This window comes from Juglans microcarpa x Juglans regia, chromosome 5D (assembly GCF_004785595.1).
Source record: "Juglans microcarpa x Juglans regia isolate MS1-56 chromosome 5D, Jm3101_v1.0, whole genome shotgun sequence".
NCBI lineage: Eukaryota > Viridiplantae > Streptophyta > Magnoliopsida > Fagales > Juglandaceae > Juglans > Juglans microcarpa x Juglans regia.
The window spans coordinates 25,686,641-25,702,346 of NC_054602.1; the positions used below are offsets into that span (position 1 = coordinate 25,686,641).

The 15,706-nt window shown below is 38.5% G+C and overlaps 1 protein-coding gene and 1 long non-coding RNA gene across 3 annotated transcripts in view; both read left to right on the forward strand.

Annotated features, from left to right (window-relative positions):
• Positions 1-820: 820 nt before the first annotated feature.
• The window catches only part of LOC121264541 (E3 ubiquitin-protein ligase RFWD3), a 44,794-nt gene continuing 29,908 nt past the window's right edge, over positions 821-15,706 (forward strand). The window contains exons 1-11 of one of the 2 annotated variants that reach the window (XM_041167780.1): positions 821-1,299; positions 7,670-7,745; positions 7,840-7,929; positions 8,027-8,071; positions 8,310-8,390; positions 9,004-9,100; positions 10,271-10,329; positions 11,402-11,446; positions 12,067-12,177; positions 12,291-12,430; positions 12,522-12,561. In XM_041167780.1, the coding sequence (XP_041023714.1) occupies positions 911-1,299; positions 7,670-7,745; positions 7,840-7,929; positions 8,027-8,071; positions 8,310-8,390; positions 9,004-9,100; positions 10,271-10,329; positions 11,402-11,446; positions 12,067-12,177; positions 12,291-12,430; positions 12,522-12,561 (1,173 nt within the window). In that variant the 5' untranslated portion in view covers positions 821-910. The remainder of the gene's footprint in view (positions 1,300-7,669; positions 7,746-7,839; positions 7,930-8,026; positions 8,072-8,309; positions 8,391-9,003; positions 9,101-10,270; positions 10,330-11,401; positions 11,447-12,066; positions 12,178-12,290; positions 12,431-12,521; positions 12,562-15,706) is intronic. The other variant, XM_041167781.1, reaches the window with a different exon arrangement.
• On the forward strand, positions 1,307-2,196 carry LOC121264544. The gene is made up of 2 exons (XR_005940516.1): positions 1,307-1,442; positions 1,645-2,196. It is a non-coding gene; the product is annotated as an uncharacterized LOC121264544 (long non-coding RNA).

The window sequence follows — 15,706 nt, forward strand, 5'->3', positions numbered from 1 at the left end:
TGGTGGTCTGAGACCATACCAATGTTGATAGGCTGTTGTGGTTGATGGTGGTGGCAACAGAGTGACAGTGGGGAAAAATGCACCAATAAAGGCTAAATGGAGTTGCTAGATTTTAAAAATTTTGAAATGTTTACTTTTAAAAAGTGTGGAGCTGTTGTAATTCATCATTTTCATTTTTAAAATTTGTTGAAAAGTATATATTTTCTATAAATTCAAAACCTTCCTATCCATAATTCTATATTGGATTAATCATTATATTCATCAGAATAATAATATAATATTATTTTCTTTATAATAATATTTATAATTTATTTTTTTCATATTTTACAATTACACTAACTATATGTTAATTAATAATTTAATTTGATACTTAAATTATTATTTCCTAACTTAATTTATTATGACTCAAAATTGGAAAATAATAATTTAAGTAAATAAAATAATGATTATATAGTGTCAATAGTGAGTCTTCAAATTTGAAGATAAATTGGAATGTACTGTACTTCAAAGTTTCAGATTTTAGTATTTGGTAAATTTAATGCAGTAATTTTAAACATAAATTTATCAAATTTTAAAAATTAAACTCATTTGATGAGTTCAAATCTAATGCTCTAAAGTTGTTTTGTTTCTTGTAAAATAAAAGTGAGTAATTCTAATTTGAATTGCGTAAAAACACAATGTAATAATTTTAAAAAAGAGTGAATTTTATTTTTAAAAAATTAATTTTTTTATGTAAATTTTATATTTTATTTAATTTTTTTTAAAATAATTATGTTATCGTTATAATAATGAGCTGAAATGAGATAAGTTGAATTGAGTTTACAGTATACCTATATCCAAACGTCGCCTCAGTGTCTCGTCCCGCAACAGAACCTCTAAAGAAACTCACTTCGCGCACCCTAGTCTGCTAATGGCAGACAGCGACGACGACAGTGCTCACCCTGAATACATTCAGATTCTCCAAAACTATGAGCAATACGCCCAACACGGGGCATTAGACCTCGGAGACCAAGAACGGGCCGAAGAAGAAGAAGAGGAAGAGGAAGAAGAAGACGACAGGGAAGACGAAGAATACGTTCCGTCGGTAGAATTGCATGGAGTTTCGCGCAACGGTCCCATAATTTTCGAGGCATTGGAATATGGGGTCGAAGAAGAAGGGTACAAGCGGAGGAGAACCGAAGGAGGAGAAGCTTGTTCGTCGACTTCGCAGGACAACGAGTGGAGTCGGAGTGAAATCGACGGCCTATTTTGCCCTATTTGCATGGAGGCTTGGACCGTCGACGGCGGCCATCATATCTGGTGCCAAATCTTACACTTACGGCCCTTTATTTTATACGTCTGTGAAGTTTCAGTGACTAAAATTCTTCCAATTTTACTCTAATTTTGACTCCTCACACTGCAGTTACTGCCAAGTTTGTCTATTCGTACAGTCACAGATTAAGGTGTTGGTTGTTTTCAGAAAATATCTCATCTCATCTAATCATTATAACTTTTTCAACTTCAAAATAAAATAAACAATTTAATTTTTTCAAATCTCAAAACAAAAATAATATTAAAAAATATATTATAACAATATTTTATTCAACTTTTTAATTTTAATTTTAACTCATTTCATCTTATCTGCGAAAACAAACGAGGCATAAGCTTTAACTTTTTAGGATTGATATAGAAGTAATAGGGCAGAATGGTAATAGAATTCTCGTTTGGGTTTTGTACTGATAAACTGGGTAATCTGGAATTTTGGATATGAAGGAGTGTGAAAGCATTAAAAGTAAGTGTTACGAGGGTCGACATTGCATGAGTGTGTGTTTAGGTTTTGTTTTATTCGATAATTAACATGGAATCTTCATATGATATAGTTATGTGGTAGTGTGTCATGTCTCTAAAAGGCTCCAGCAAATCTCTGCCCTTAAACGAATCGGATGGTTTACATTATTACATGTGTATATTTGCATTTTCGTATGTTATTTGTAGGTCATAGTTATTTGTTGTTTGTATTTCAGGAGTTGTTGGTAGTGGGCCATGTTGGTCGTGTGTAGTCCAGTAGAGTAATGGGCTTGTTGCTCAAGTCCTTAGGTATTACAGTTATTTTAAGCATGTTGCTTAAGGGTGGAGTCATGTAGATCGTGTTCTGAAATCTGTTAGGAACCGATTGTATTTATTTGCTTTGTTTTTCAAGTAATGGCATCCAGAAAATTCAAAGTAAATTGCAATGTGGAGGTTTGGTCCCTTGAACTACCAATTTTTTGTTATTCACTAATTATATCAGAGTCATTACAGTGGTATTAGAGCCAGGTTTGGTCCCATGGTGAAAGGCACATGCCTTGCACAATTGGCTGAGACCATTGCCCAGCTAAAAACAAAAAACAAAGAAATGCAAGAGGCGCAATCACAGCTGATGGGAGCACAATTGAGACAGCAAGGGTTGTTGGAGGAATTGATTTAGCAAGTAGGCAACCTGGCAAATAGCTACACCCATCTGTGCCAAACACTAACCATCCCACCACCCTTCAACTCTACCTATGAACCCGGAAGTAGCAGTAACCAAAACACCGATTCAACTATCCTACAAACCGACACCGTTCACCCAACCCCCCTCTTTGAGTCTCAAGGAGGAATTCAAAGTCGCACCATGCGTCTTGATTTCCCAAAATTTGATGGCACAAACCCAACGGGGTGGGTCTTTCGAGCTCAACAATTCTTTGCTTATTATAGTACACTAGACCCTCAAAAAATTCACCTTGCTTCCTTCCACATGGAAGGAAAGGTTCTCACATGGTATCAATGGCTATTGGAATCTCACCCAGTCCACACTTGGAATGAGTTTTTCCAAGCTATGAGTGTTCGGTTTGCCCCAACACCATTTGATGACCTAGTGGTGGAGTTTACTAGGCTTCAGCAAAGGAACACTACAGTTGAGGAGTACCAAACAAAGTTTGAGTTACTCTCTAATCGCATCCCTGGCCTCACTGAGGACTTTAGAGTCAACACCTTTCTTAGTGGTCTCTGTGATGACATACGCATCATCGTTACCATGTTTCGACCCACAGGTTTACCCCCAACTTTTGGTTTGGCCCGCCTATATGAGGAAGAGGTATGGTGTCGGATGTAGTCACACAGACCCTCCAGCCAAACCCCATTGGGACCTAATTATTCACAACAATCAGGAAACAATTTCCTGAGATTACCTGGTCCTAATCAAACCACAACCCCAAAACTCCTTGGCCCACCAAACGACAACACACCTAACCAACCTCCACTCAAACCTAAACCAACTTTACCCATCTAAAGAATTACCTCAGCCCAAATGAAGGAGAGAAGAGATTGTGGCCTCTGTTACTATGGTGAAGATAAGTGGTCGCCTAGCCATAGGTGTCGCGCCCCCTAGGTGTTCTTGCTGGAAGGATTAGACAAAGATGAGGATGAGGAAGTGCTCAATGAAAATCTTAAGGAGGAGGTTGTGGAGGAGACACAAGAAGGTGAAGTGCTGGAAATTTCACTGCATGCCATCTCAGGTACACCAAAAACCATGAGGTATGGAATGATGGTAAATCAGCAAGCTACAATGTTAATAGACACAGGCAGTACTCACAATTTTGTGGATCCGGATGTCGCAAAACGTGCTAAGCTATCCCCACTTGAAGTTAGAAGATTGACTGTTATGGTAGCAAATGGTGATCGCCTACCTTGCGAGGGTTGCTGTGAGACAGTGCAATTCAGCCTACGAGTTGTCTTTTTTTGACCACTCATTATTTATTGACTCTTGGAGGTTGTGATCATGTTTAGGAGTAAATTGGCTATATACATAGAGACTTATTGTAACGCTCCAATGGAAGACCCAAATCACATGACGTATGCTCTAAAAGGACTAGTCAATGATACAATTGGAGCCCCAGTGAAACCTTATAAAGAGTAAGAATTTCTCATTCCCAAGCAATGTGGGATTCCATACACCACCTACTCTTACCCTTATCATATGGAGTATCACACCTAGCTTGTGGGATTTTTCAAAACATACCATGAGTTTCAGCTGGTGTGGCCGAACCATTCAATTAAGGGGACTCATCCCTTCTGACCCAATGGTAGAAGGAATGGAGGAATTTTGTGCAAAACAAAAAAATAATGTCAAGGGCTTGGTGGTTCAATTCGTGGAGGCAATAGGGGAACATTCTTCTACTACAATTCCTCAAGGGTTGCAGCCCCTGCTAAAGCAATTTAGCATTGTTTTTCAAGAGCCTAAGGGGCTACCCCCTCACCGGAGTCAAGATCACAAAATACTCCTAAGGGAAGGTGCAAGCCCTATTACTGTTTGACCACACCGCTATCCCTACTACCAAAAAGAAGAGATTGAAAGATTGGTGAAGGAAATGCTGAATAGTGGAATTATTCGCCCAAGTCAAACCCCTTACTCATCTCTAGTCCTCGTTCGCAAGGCGGATGGAAGTTGGCGAATGTGTGTTGACTATAGGGTACTCAATCAAGTCACAATCAAAGATAAGTATCCTATCCCTCTCATTGATGAGCTTTTAGATGAATTATGTGGGGTTATCATTTTTTCTAAACTAGACCTAAGGTCGGGGTACCACCAAATTAGGGTTTTTCCGGATGATATTCCCAAAACAGCTTTTCAAACAGACCAAAGCCACTATGAGTTTTTAGTGATGCCCTTTGGGCTCACTAATGCACTAGCCACCTTTCAAAGCCTAATGAACGACATTTTCCAGCCATACTTACGAAAATTTGTGTTAGTAATTTTTGATGACTTTCTAGTGTATAGCAAGTGCATGAATGATCATATTTCCCATCTAAAAACTGTTCTGGGTATTCTACACCCTCACCAGATGTATGCTAAGATGTCTAAGTGTCGTTTCGGTTGCCTTGAAATTGAGTACTTAGGGCATAATATTTCTGTAGAGGGAGTCAAAGCCGATCCCTCTAAAATAGCTTGTATGCTCCAATGGCCCATTTCCACTACTTTCTATGCCCTTAGAGGTTTCTTGGGCCTCACGGGGTATTACCGGAAATTTATCAAGGGTTATGGTACTATTGCTGCCCCCCTCACTCATCTCCTATGCAAAGATTCCTTCCATTGGGATGACAAAGCCACCCAAGCATTTATCCAACTTAAGCAAGCCCTAACTACCCCACTCGAATGAGGCCTACCTAATTTTACTAAAACCTTTGTTGTGGAGTGTGATGCTTTGGAGAAGGTATTGGTGCAGTGATTATGCAGGAAGGGCGTCCCTTGGCTGAAGTTGGCCAAGGTCTTAAAGGCAAGAATCTCACTCTCTCCACTTATGAGGAGATTCTAGCCTTGGTACTAGCTGTAAAGAATGGCGTGCATATTTGCTGGGACAAAAATTCAAGATACGCGCTGATCAACAGGCTCTCAAATATCTGGTGGAACAAAGAATTGGAACCCAAGCACAACAAAAGTGAATATCTAAGCTAATTGGTTATGAGTTCATAGTGGAATACAAGGTAGGTCGAGAAAACAAGGCAGCAGATGCCTTATCTAGACTAAGTCCCTTGCAGGAATCAAGCTATGCTACCTCCCTGTCCCAACTCAAGACACTATGGCTCACCAGGATGAAGTCAGCTCACTTAGATGACCCACAACTTGGTACAATCCATCGTAAACTACAAGAGGGAACACTCACAGATGGGAAACATACATTATGGCACGATATTGTATTGTAGAAAGGTCGGTTTCATCTAGGTGGTTCCACGCAGCTCCATCAACTTGCCCTACAACAGATGCACGATAACCTGTTAGCTGGACATTTTGGAATACCATAAAACACTAGCCAGAGTCAGAAATTTTTTTCACTGGCCTGACATGAAGGCTATGGTGAAGCAATTTATCTGAGTGTGAAATTTGTCAGCAAGACAAGATCGAGCATCAACACCCAACAACCCTCCTCCAGCCACTTCCAATACCAGACCAGCCATGGATAGATCTCAGTATGGATTTTATCGAAAGACTTCCCCCATCCCATGGTAACAATTTCATCATGGTCATGGTCGATCGGTTGACAAAGTATGCACACTTCATCGCCTTAAGCCACCCTTACACTGCTAGCACTGTGGCAAGGCACTTTGTTGACAACATCTTCAAGCTTCATGGTAACCCCAAGTCCATCGTCAGTGATAGAGATCCTGTCTTTATCTCCAACTTCTGGTCTGAATTGTTTTGCCTGCAACAAACCAAGCTTGATCTCAGTACGGCTTACCACCAACAGTTGGATGGACAAATAGAAATAGTCAATCAATGTTTGGAAGGATACCTTTGTCACTTCACAGGTGAACGACCGCGGGAATGGAGTAAATGACTTGCCTTAGCCGAGTATTGGTACAATATGTGTGAAAATTCCTCTGCCAAAACTACACCATTCGAAGCAGTCTTCGATTCCTCCCCTAAAATCCTTCAGTTCACTCCCGGTACAACCAAGGTCCAAGCAGTGGAAGAAACCCTTAAAGAATGAGATAAAATTTTAAGAGTATTGAAAGATCACCTGCGGGAATCACAGGAAAGGATGAAAAAATTTGCTGATTTGAAGCGAACGGAGTGGAGTTTCGAAGTAGGTGAGTGGGTTTATCTCTGGCTTAAACCCTACCAACAACGCTCAGTCAGTGCTCGATGGAACCAAAAACTTGCTCCTAGATTTTACGGGCCTTTCAAAATTCTTGAGAAGCTAGGAACAGTTGCATACCATCTTTAGTTGCCACCCGAAGCGAGGCTCCACCCGACCTTCCACATTTCATGCTTGAAGAAGCACCCGGGCTCCATTGCTGTTCCACAACAGACGCTGCCTCCAACCAACTACGATGGCTCCATCCTTCCCTAGCCAGAAAAGATACTGCAACGACGCCTCAAGAGACAGGGAAGAAAGGCGACAACAAAGCTTTTGGTGAAATGGCATGGGATGGCCGAAGAAGAGGCAACGTGGGAAGAAATTGGGAATGTCAGAGGGAAGTTCAAACACCTTGCGGACAAGGTTCTTGAAGGAGGAGGGTCTCTGTCATGTCTCTAAAAGGCTCCAGCAAATCTCTGCCCTTAAAGGAATCGGATGGTTTACATTATTACATGTGTTTATTTGCATTTTCGTATGTTATTTGTAGGTCATAGTTATTTGTTATTTGTATTTCAGGAATTGTTGGTAGTGGGCCATGTGTAGTCCAGTAGCGTAATGGGCTTGTTGCTTGAGTCTTTAGGTATTACAATTATCTTAAGCATGTTGCTTAAGGGTGGAGTCGTGCAGATTGTGTTCTGAAATCTGTTAGGAACCGATTGTATTTATTTGCTCTGGTTTTTCAAGTAATGAGATCCAGAAAAGTCAAAGTAAATTGCAGTGTGGAGGTTTGGTCCCTCGAAGTACCAATTTTCTGTTATTCACTAATTATATCAGTCATTACATAGTGAGCCCTTCAACTCATCGTCCCTACACCACAAACCATACTTGATTTTTTATTTTTGTTTTGTTTTATTTTTGCTAAATGGAAAGAATTCTTCTACTTATCATCCATACACCGCACATTTGGTAAGGGAAAAAAATAAAAAATAAAAAATAAAAAAATCATGTGTGGTGAGTGGTGTAGGGATGATGAGTAGAATTTTTCTATGTGGTATATTCATTATCTCATTATTTCTTTTGTTTGAGGAATGCAGTTGTCTTCCTTGCGGGCACATATATGGTATGTCTTGCATCAACAAATGGCTAAAACAACGAAAAAACTCAGGGAAGGTGATCAGTTACATGGTCTTGACATGCTTTTTATTATAATCTGGAAAGAACTATTTGTTTATTGGATTAATATTCATAGTTCCCCACTTCTTAGTGTCCTCAATGCAATAGGAAATGCACATTGAAGGATGTAACTAAGCTTTTTGCATCACGGGTTGTTGCTGTTGATGAAGAATCCCAAAAGGTATCTTCAAATCTTGTTGGGAATTACAATTTGGAAAGAAACTTACTAGCATCTTAAGCTTAATCATGGATACTAAATGTGCTGATTTTGTTTGCAGCGTATTCGGTCACTCGAGGCTAGGTGTGCTTCTCTTGAGAAGAAGGTGGGAATTTTATTGGGAAAAGGAAAAAAAAAAAAAGATGGTCATTAATATGGTTTTGCATTTCTAAACTGTTCCCTTAATTGATGGTGGTGGTTGCCACATGAGTGGAGGTTTGGCAAACCAACGATTGGTTTGGTAACTAAACCTATGAAGAAGGGATAATGGTGTAAGGAGCTAGTTTTCGGTGGTCCTTGGTTCTCTTGTGGTGCAGGTATTTAGTTTTGTATTGTATATGTAGGGTGCTGATTGGTGTAAGAAAGAAGCTGAATGGAAAAAAAGAGAAGCCGAGTTGCATATGAAAGTTTGCCAACTGTCAGAGGTATGCTTGATTGTTAACTATATAAGCGTGTTGGTTGTATCCAATTTAGAGCAAGTTGTTACTGGAAGCTCTTACTGGTTTGTGCTCATTATGCTTTGGTTCTTCTTCTGTAGCAAATACCTGCAGTCATTGTTTCTGAGCTTCTACTATTTTGTTCTTGGTTACTCAGTTTGATTATAATCTTGTATGCATGCCTAAGCTTTCTGTATCTTTTCATACTTGTCTCTTGTCTGTTCAAGCAAGTATTATTGAATTATTATTATTGTTATTATTTAATTATTGCTTGCCTCATACCTCAATTTCAATTTTGCCAACTTGGCCGTATTGCCTTTCATATATCTCTTCCAATTGGGCACTGTGGTTATCTGCTTTAGGCATTTGCTTATTCAGCCTTGATTTTTGTGCATACTTCATTTTAAGAATCATTAGTTTTATTGCCTTGTTCACATAAAAAGAACTGAATTTAAGAACTGCATCCATTATTTTTTACTATTTTAATCAATGTAGTTGCAAATTTCTGCCTAGAAGGTTTAGTTTGAAGAGAGTTGATCTTTTTCTTTTGAATATGCTTTGCCTTACTTGTCACGTTTTGTTTGAAAATTTTGCTTTGTAGGGGAAAATATATTTGGAGAATTTATTAAAAGATATGCAGAGCAGGCCATTTGGAGTAGTAAAAGCTGGTGGGAATTGCCAAGGAAGATCTATGTTTGGTAATCATCTTTTTAATTGGGAAATCTTTGCCTTGTGAAAATTGAATTTCATGTGTATGGCACATACATGTGTACATGAGTGTTTGTGTCTAGAATCATATATTTACATTTATATGTGAATATTTCATCATGAATACACACACACACACACACACACACACACACACACACACATATATTTATATTTACATTTCATATTTTTTTTTTATTGGCACCGGGTGTTCGGGAACAGCGTCCCGATTAATCCCGGGGGTGCACAGGCCCTCGGCAAGGAGTTTCCTACAAGTACACCTTGGGTAATTCTAGGAGTGACAAATCATGTTTTCGGGTTGTGTTCGTATCGTGTCAAGTCTTGAATATTTGATTATATAGGTCAATTTGATCCCGAACCCGTTAAGCTAAACGTGTCAAACTTTCAAACACTAAACTAACTCATTTAGATAATGTGTCGGGTCGTGTCACCCGTTTTAACTTATTTAATAATTAATTAGAAACAACACGACTCATTTAAACCCGTTTAATGTAAATTGGTTGAACTAACACATAACCTATTTGACCTTATTAACATAATTTCACATAAAAGTTAAAATCTATATTTATTAGTAGCCACAATATCTTAAAAAAAATAAGACTACCTACTAACAAAAAATATCAATATTTTTCAAATTTTAACATATGGTAAAACCAATATTACAAACCCTAAAATAACAAATATGAGCATTGGTCTAAAATTGCAATCCTAATAATAAAAACATAAGCATACTAAAAAATATCAATATTATAACTGATTAATAATGAAATTGTAATTTTGAAATAAAATCAAAACAGGTCAAAACGGGTTGACCCGTTATTGACCTGTATATAAATCTTGTCTTAATGGGTCAATCCGTTTTGACCCGAACCCGTTAATTTCGTATTGTGTTCGTGTTGGGTTCACGGGTCGTATCACATATTGACACCCTTAGGTAATTCAAGGGGAAAATTGTATTTCACATTCTCTAATGCAATTCTCTGGTTATGTCAGTTATGTCCACCTTCTAGATTTTTTTTTACTTAATGCTTTTATGGTTTTAGAAGCATTTTCCCTTCTTTTATGCTGGAGTACCAAAATGCATCTTTTCTCTTCCCTTGCATTGTAAAAACATTTGTACCTTCAATGATACTTTGCAGGACAAAACTTTGGCTCAGCTCTTTACGGGCAAGAATCTTCTAGCAGTTTCATATTACAGGTCTGCCATTTCTTGCTTTCCTCTATGCTCTGTTCCCTACCCTTTTCAACCTGCACCTAACGCTACTACATATTTTTGTTCTATAACAAAAATTTTATTAAAAAGAAGATAAAACCTTCAGAACATAATGTGTATGCAGAGGTAAGTTAACATCTCAAAATATTTTTGTCATAAATAAATAGTGGGGAAGATGGTTAGGTCTAGAGACCGTGACACACCGAATTACACCTAATTGTTTGAGAGGAATGGGCAGGACAACTCAGAGCTTAACTTGACTTGTCATGCTATACACGCGGAAAGGAAGCAAAGGGAAGAGATACTGCTCCCTCATGTTTTTTCTTTCCCAAAGATTACAGGATAAAATTATCTTATGTATAAAATATAAAAAGAAAACAAAGAAACGGAAATACAACCAGAAAAAGACATCCCCTCATACAGTGATCTCAAAAAAAGAACGTCTTAAGCTGGAGAATGGAAAGCTCAACACCATTGAAAATCTATGTTATTCCTCTCCCAATAAATCATGCTCATTATTCATAGTGGAATATCATTTCATACCAAACTTAAAAGTTTATCTTGGAAGCAAACCCTTCCAGCCAAAATTCACTGGAGTTACCTTTCAGGGATCACCCAATGAACTCTCTTGCAGCTCCATAATGAAGCAATATATGATCAACCGATCTTCAGTAAGCTTAGACATTCAACACTGATTTAGATGGATCACATTCCATTTGACGAGGTTATCCACAGGTATATGATATGATAACTGGTGTGTGGAAACTGAACTGTCAATCAGTTTTCATGTTCTTGAGTGGTCTTTGTGATTAATGAAAGTTCAGAATGCACCCTAGATTATACATGGCTTTTAAGGACTAATGTAGGTGAAGGAATGATGCTGGATGACGAAAGAAATTTGTTTGAAGCAAAGTGATTGAGCAACTTTATTTGAGAGGGGGCAAATGAATTAGTGTTTTGAAATGTTTCTTCACACCTCTGTCTCTCTGTCTCTGTCTCTGTCTCTGTCTCTCTCTCTCTCGCGTGTGCACACCTGAAACTTACTTTTGGAATACAGCCATTAGATTTTGATGTACGGGGGACAATTGTATTTATATTGTCTGTAAGTTTCCTTAGCATTTGTAGTCTGCCTGCACAGTTGTCATTTAGTGAAATGGTTGAAACTTGTTAAATTTACATTTTTCGATACCAAATGAGCTTTCTCTGCAATTTAGGAGCTATCTTTTTGGTTATTAGAGGAAAAACTACAGTATATCCTACTAAGAAGATGAAACAACATCCGATTACAACCAAATTCAAATGTGGGAAAGAAAGAAATTAAGAATGCAAAAGGATTTCACACAAGTAGGCTCTGGGTTATGAAATTTCATGGTACAGCATTGAAAAATCTTGCTTTTTCCCTATAAAAAAAAAAAAAAAATCTTGCTTTTCCAAGTTTTTCCATGAGAAACGTATCATTTGTTACTCTTCACTTCCATCAACAACAACTTGATGGATGGACTACTGATGATGAAAACATGCAGTTAGGGCCTTTCTTGTTTGATCTTGTAGTTCAAGCTGGTAAATATTTGTATACATTTATTCAGATTGAGATTTATTGTTTCTTATTTCATCTCTTGTATCCTCTTCTTCTTCATTACTTTTTTATGCGCTGAATTGATTCATCAAGTAATTTTGCTGCCCACAGAAATTAACCTTTATTTATTTATTTTATTTCTGTAGAAAGAGTTCTGGCTAGATGGGGCACGCTTAATTGATGTAGATGCTTCTAGCCAAATTCTATTAATTGTGCGAAGGCGGTCTGAGATGGGTGCAACCTCTGTGCTTACAAAAGTAATGTTTCTTGACAAAATTATGCCTTCACTAGCATCATATGCATAATTTGGACTTGGTGGAACTTCTCCAAAAGTTACTGTAACTTGTTTTTTGTGAACATGTATTTGCAGATGAGCTTGATGCCTCCACATGAAAAAGAAGATATTTTTCTTCCTTCAAATATGAAAGTTATTAAGGATCTATGCATTTCTCCTTCTAATGGTAGCCTTGTACTTTTTGCTTCATTAGGGCAGAAATTATCTGTTCTCAGGTTTGACCCTGTTTATATAAACTGCTGTTTCATTCTTTTTTTTCTTCTTTTCCCTTTAACCCTGTTGACCGGTTTATACCATTTGCTACAGTCTGGAAAGCAACAACATCATCCTAGCCTACGATCTACCGGTAAAAGTTCAATCCAGATATATATGTATATATATTCTTTTTTTAAAGTGCATGCTTGGGATTGTTGTAGGTAATAGAGCTTTAAATTGTAGAGCTTTGTTAAAAAGTTCCAATCTTGAAAAGCTGTTTATTATTTGGTAAACATATGCCTAAAGCACCTCTAAAGTTGTTACGGTGGTTTTCAGTGTTCTTTGGAGGTGCTTATCTCAACAAAGGCTTAAAAAAAGTGGGTTTCCAGCTTTCCCACCTTTTTAGGTGCTTAAAGCACTTTTTATAAATTTACCAAACATACTATGTTTTCTTTAAAATATTGAATTGTTAAAAATAGTTTTGAGCTCTTAAACTCAAAACCAAATGGGCACTAAGTAACCAAAGATTTGATATCATCATGTTAAGGTTCCATCTTGTCTTATGCTGCTTCAAGAATTGTATCTCTTCATATGGGGTTGCATTCTTGTGGATTGGGTTTATCTGGCAGTTGATGGGGCCTCATGAGGTGTGTTGGTGATGTGGGACCAACGGGTGGTGGAGAAAAGGGAGGAGTTCATAGGGTTATTTACGGTAGCATGCCTTTTAGGAGTGTGTCAGATGGTTATTTTTGGGCCTTTGCAGGTGTGTATGGTCTTAATACAGACACTGATCGTAGATTATTGTGGGATGAACTAGTTGGAGTTCATAGTGTGTGAGATCTTCCTTGGTGCATTGGAAGAGATTTTAACATAACCAGATTTCCCAGTGAGAGCTATGGCAATAGAAGAATGCGACCAGCAATGTCAGATTTCTCGAAATGCATTTTTGAGTTGAATTTAGTGGATCTACCAATGGAAGGGGGTACATGCACGTGGGCGAATAATCAGACGTGGTCTCGATTAGATCGATTCCTAATTTCCCTAGAGTGGGAAATCCATTATCCGGAGCTTTGGCAAAAGAGATTGCCTCGATTGTGTTTAGACCATTGGCCTATTATGTTGGATTGTGAGGGGATTCAAAGAAGACGTCGGTATTTCAAGTTCAAAAACATGTGGCTGAAATCAGAAGGTTTTGTGGAGAGGGTCAGATTGTGGTGGTCATCTTATCAGATACAGGGTACTCCTAGCTTCACGTTTGTGGGTAAATTGAAATCTTTAAAACAAGATCTGAAACTTTGGAATATACAGTCTTTTGGCAACATTGGGGTACAAGGATAGTAAGATAAGGGAGATCCATGAGCTAGAAAGGTTACAAGAATCTAGGACCTTAATACAGGAGGAATTAGCCCAAAAGCTAGTGCTGGTTGCAGATCTTGAGAAGATCATTCTACTAGAAGAGATCTCGTGGCAGCAAAAGTCTAGAGCATTATGGTTGAAGGAAGGAGACCGAAGCACTAAGTTTTTTCATAGGGTAGCCAACTCTCACAGGAGATCCAATAATATTGAGATGCTGAAAATTGGTGGGGCTATTTGTAAGGATGAGCGGGTGATTAATAATCATGTGGTTGATTTTTACAAACAGCTACTAACTGAGCAAGAGGGTTGGCGACCTAGGCCTGATGGGTTGGTCTTTGATTCTTTTGGGCCCATGGATGGTAACCGTTTGGAGAGGCCTTTCGAGGAGGTTAAGCTGTTCGATGTGGTGAGGAAAATGGCTAAAGACAAGGCTCCGGGTCCTGATGGATTTTCTATGGGTTTCTTTCAAACATGTTGGGACATATTGAAGGATGATCTTTTGAAAGTGTTCTAGGAATTCCATTCAGTTGTAAAATTCGAGAAAAGCCTAAACGCCACTTTTCTTGCTTTGATACCAAAGAAGGTTGGGACTGCGGAGATTAGGGAGTTTCGACCCATTAGTCTAGTAAATGGTGTATACAAGATTCGTTCTATGGTACTTGCTAATCGCCTTAGTGAGGTAGTGGGAAAGATAATCTCAAATCCCCAAAATGCTTTTGTAAAAAATAGACAGATATTAGATATAGTTCTCATTGCAAATGAATGTCTGGATAGTAGACTGAAAGCTGGCAATGCAGTGATCATTTGTAAGTTAGACATGGAGAAAGCATATGATCATGCTAACTGGGACTTCCTTCTTGACCTTCTTGGGAGGTGTGGTTTTGGGGAGAAATGGCGAGCTTGGATCCGTTGGTGTATATCTACGGTGAAATTTTTTGTCCTGATAAATGGAAGTCCAACAGATTATGTCAATAGCTCTCGAGGTCTAAGACAAGGAGATCCGTTGTCCTCTTTACTCTTTGTTATTGTGATGGAGGCTTTGAGTAGAATGACCACAACCCCGGTCTCCAATGGGCATTGATTGGGTACTCGATTGGATCCTCGGGAGAGGAATTTATTAATATTTCTCATTTATTGTTTGCAAATGATACTTTTATATTTTGTGAGGCAGACTGTAATCAGGATCGAGTATTGAAGGCTTTCTTACTTTGTTTTGAAGCGGCTTCGGGGTTGAAAGTGAACTTAGATAAATCAGAGATGGTGCCTATTGGAGGTGTCCATCATATCAGACAATTGGCTAAGACTCTGGGGTGTAAGATTGCCTCAGTCCCTATGACATATCTTGGCCTTCCGTTGGGGCCGCCTTGAGAGCGGTTTCTGTATTAGACACAATCATTGAGAAAGTAGAGCCTCGTTTAGCAGGCTGGAAGAGAATGTATCTGTCAAAAGGTGGTAGGATTACCCTGATAAAGAGTACATTATCTAATCTACCGACCTATTTCATGTCCTTGTTCCCCATTCCAGCAAGTGTGGTGTTCCGTATTAAGAAATTACAGCAGGACTACTTGTGGGGTGGAATAGGTGAGGAATTTAAATTCCACCTAGTCAGGTGGGAGAAGGTATGTTGTCCTCTCCCTAATGGTGGTTGAGACATTCGAAATTTGAGAATTTTTAATCGGGCGTTACTTGGTAAATAGTTGTGGAGATACCATAAAGAACAATAAGCCTTATGGAAGTTGGTGATTGAGAGCAAATATGATGGTTTATGGGGGGGATGGTGTGCCAGTGAAGTGAGAGGGGCATATGGAGTGGGGTTGTGGAAACATATTAGAAGAGGATGGGGGGTCTTCTCTCGTCACTCACGATTATGCTTAGGAGATGGGGCCAGGATCAAATTCTGGTATAATGCTTGGTGTGGTAATGGTGCTCTTAAGGGATTT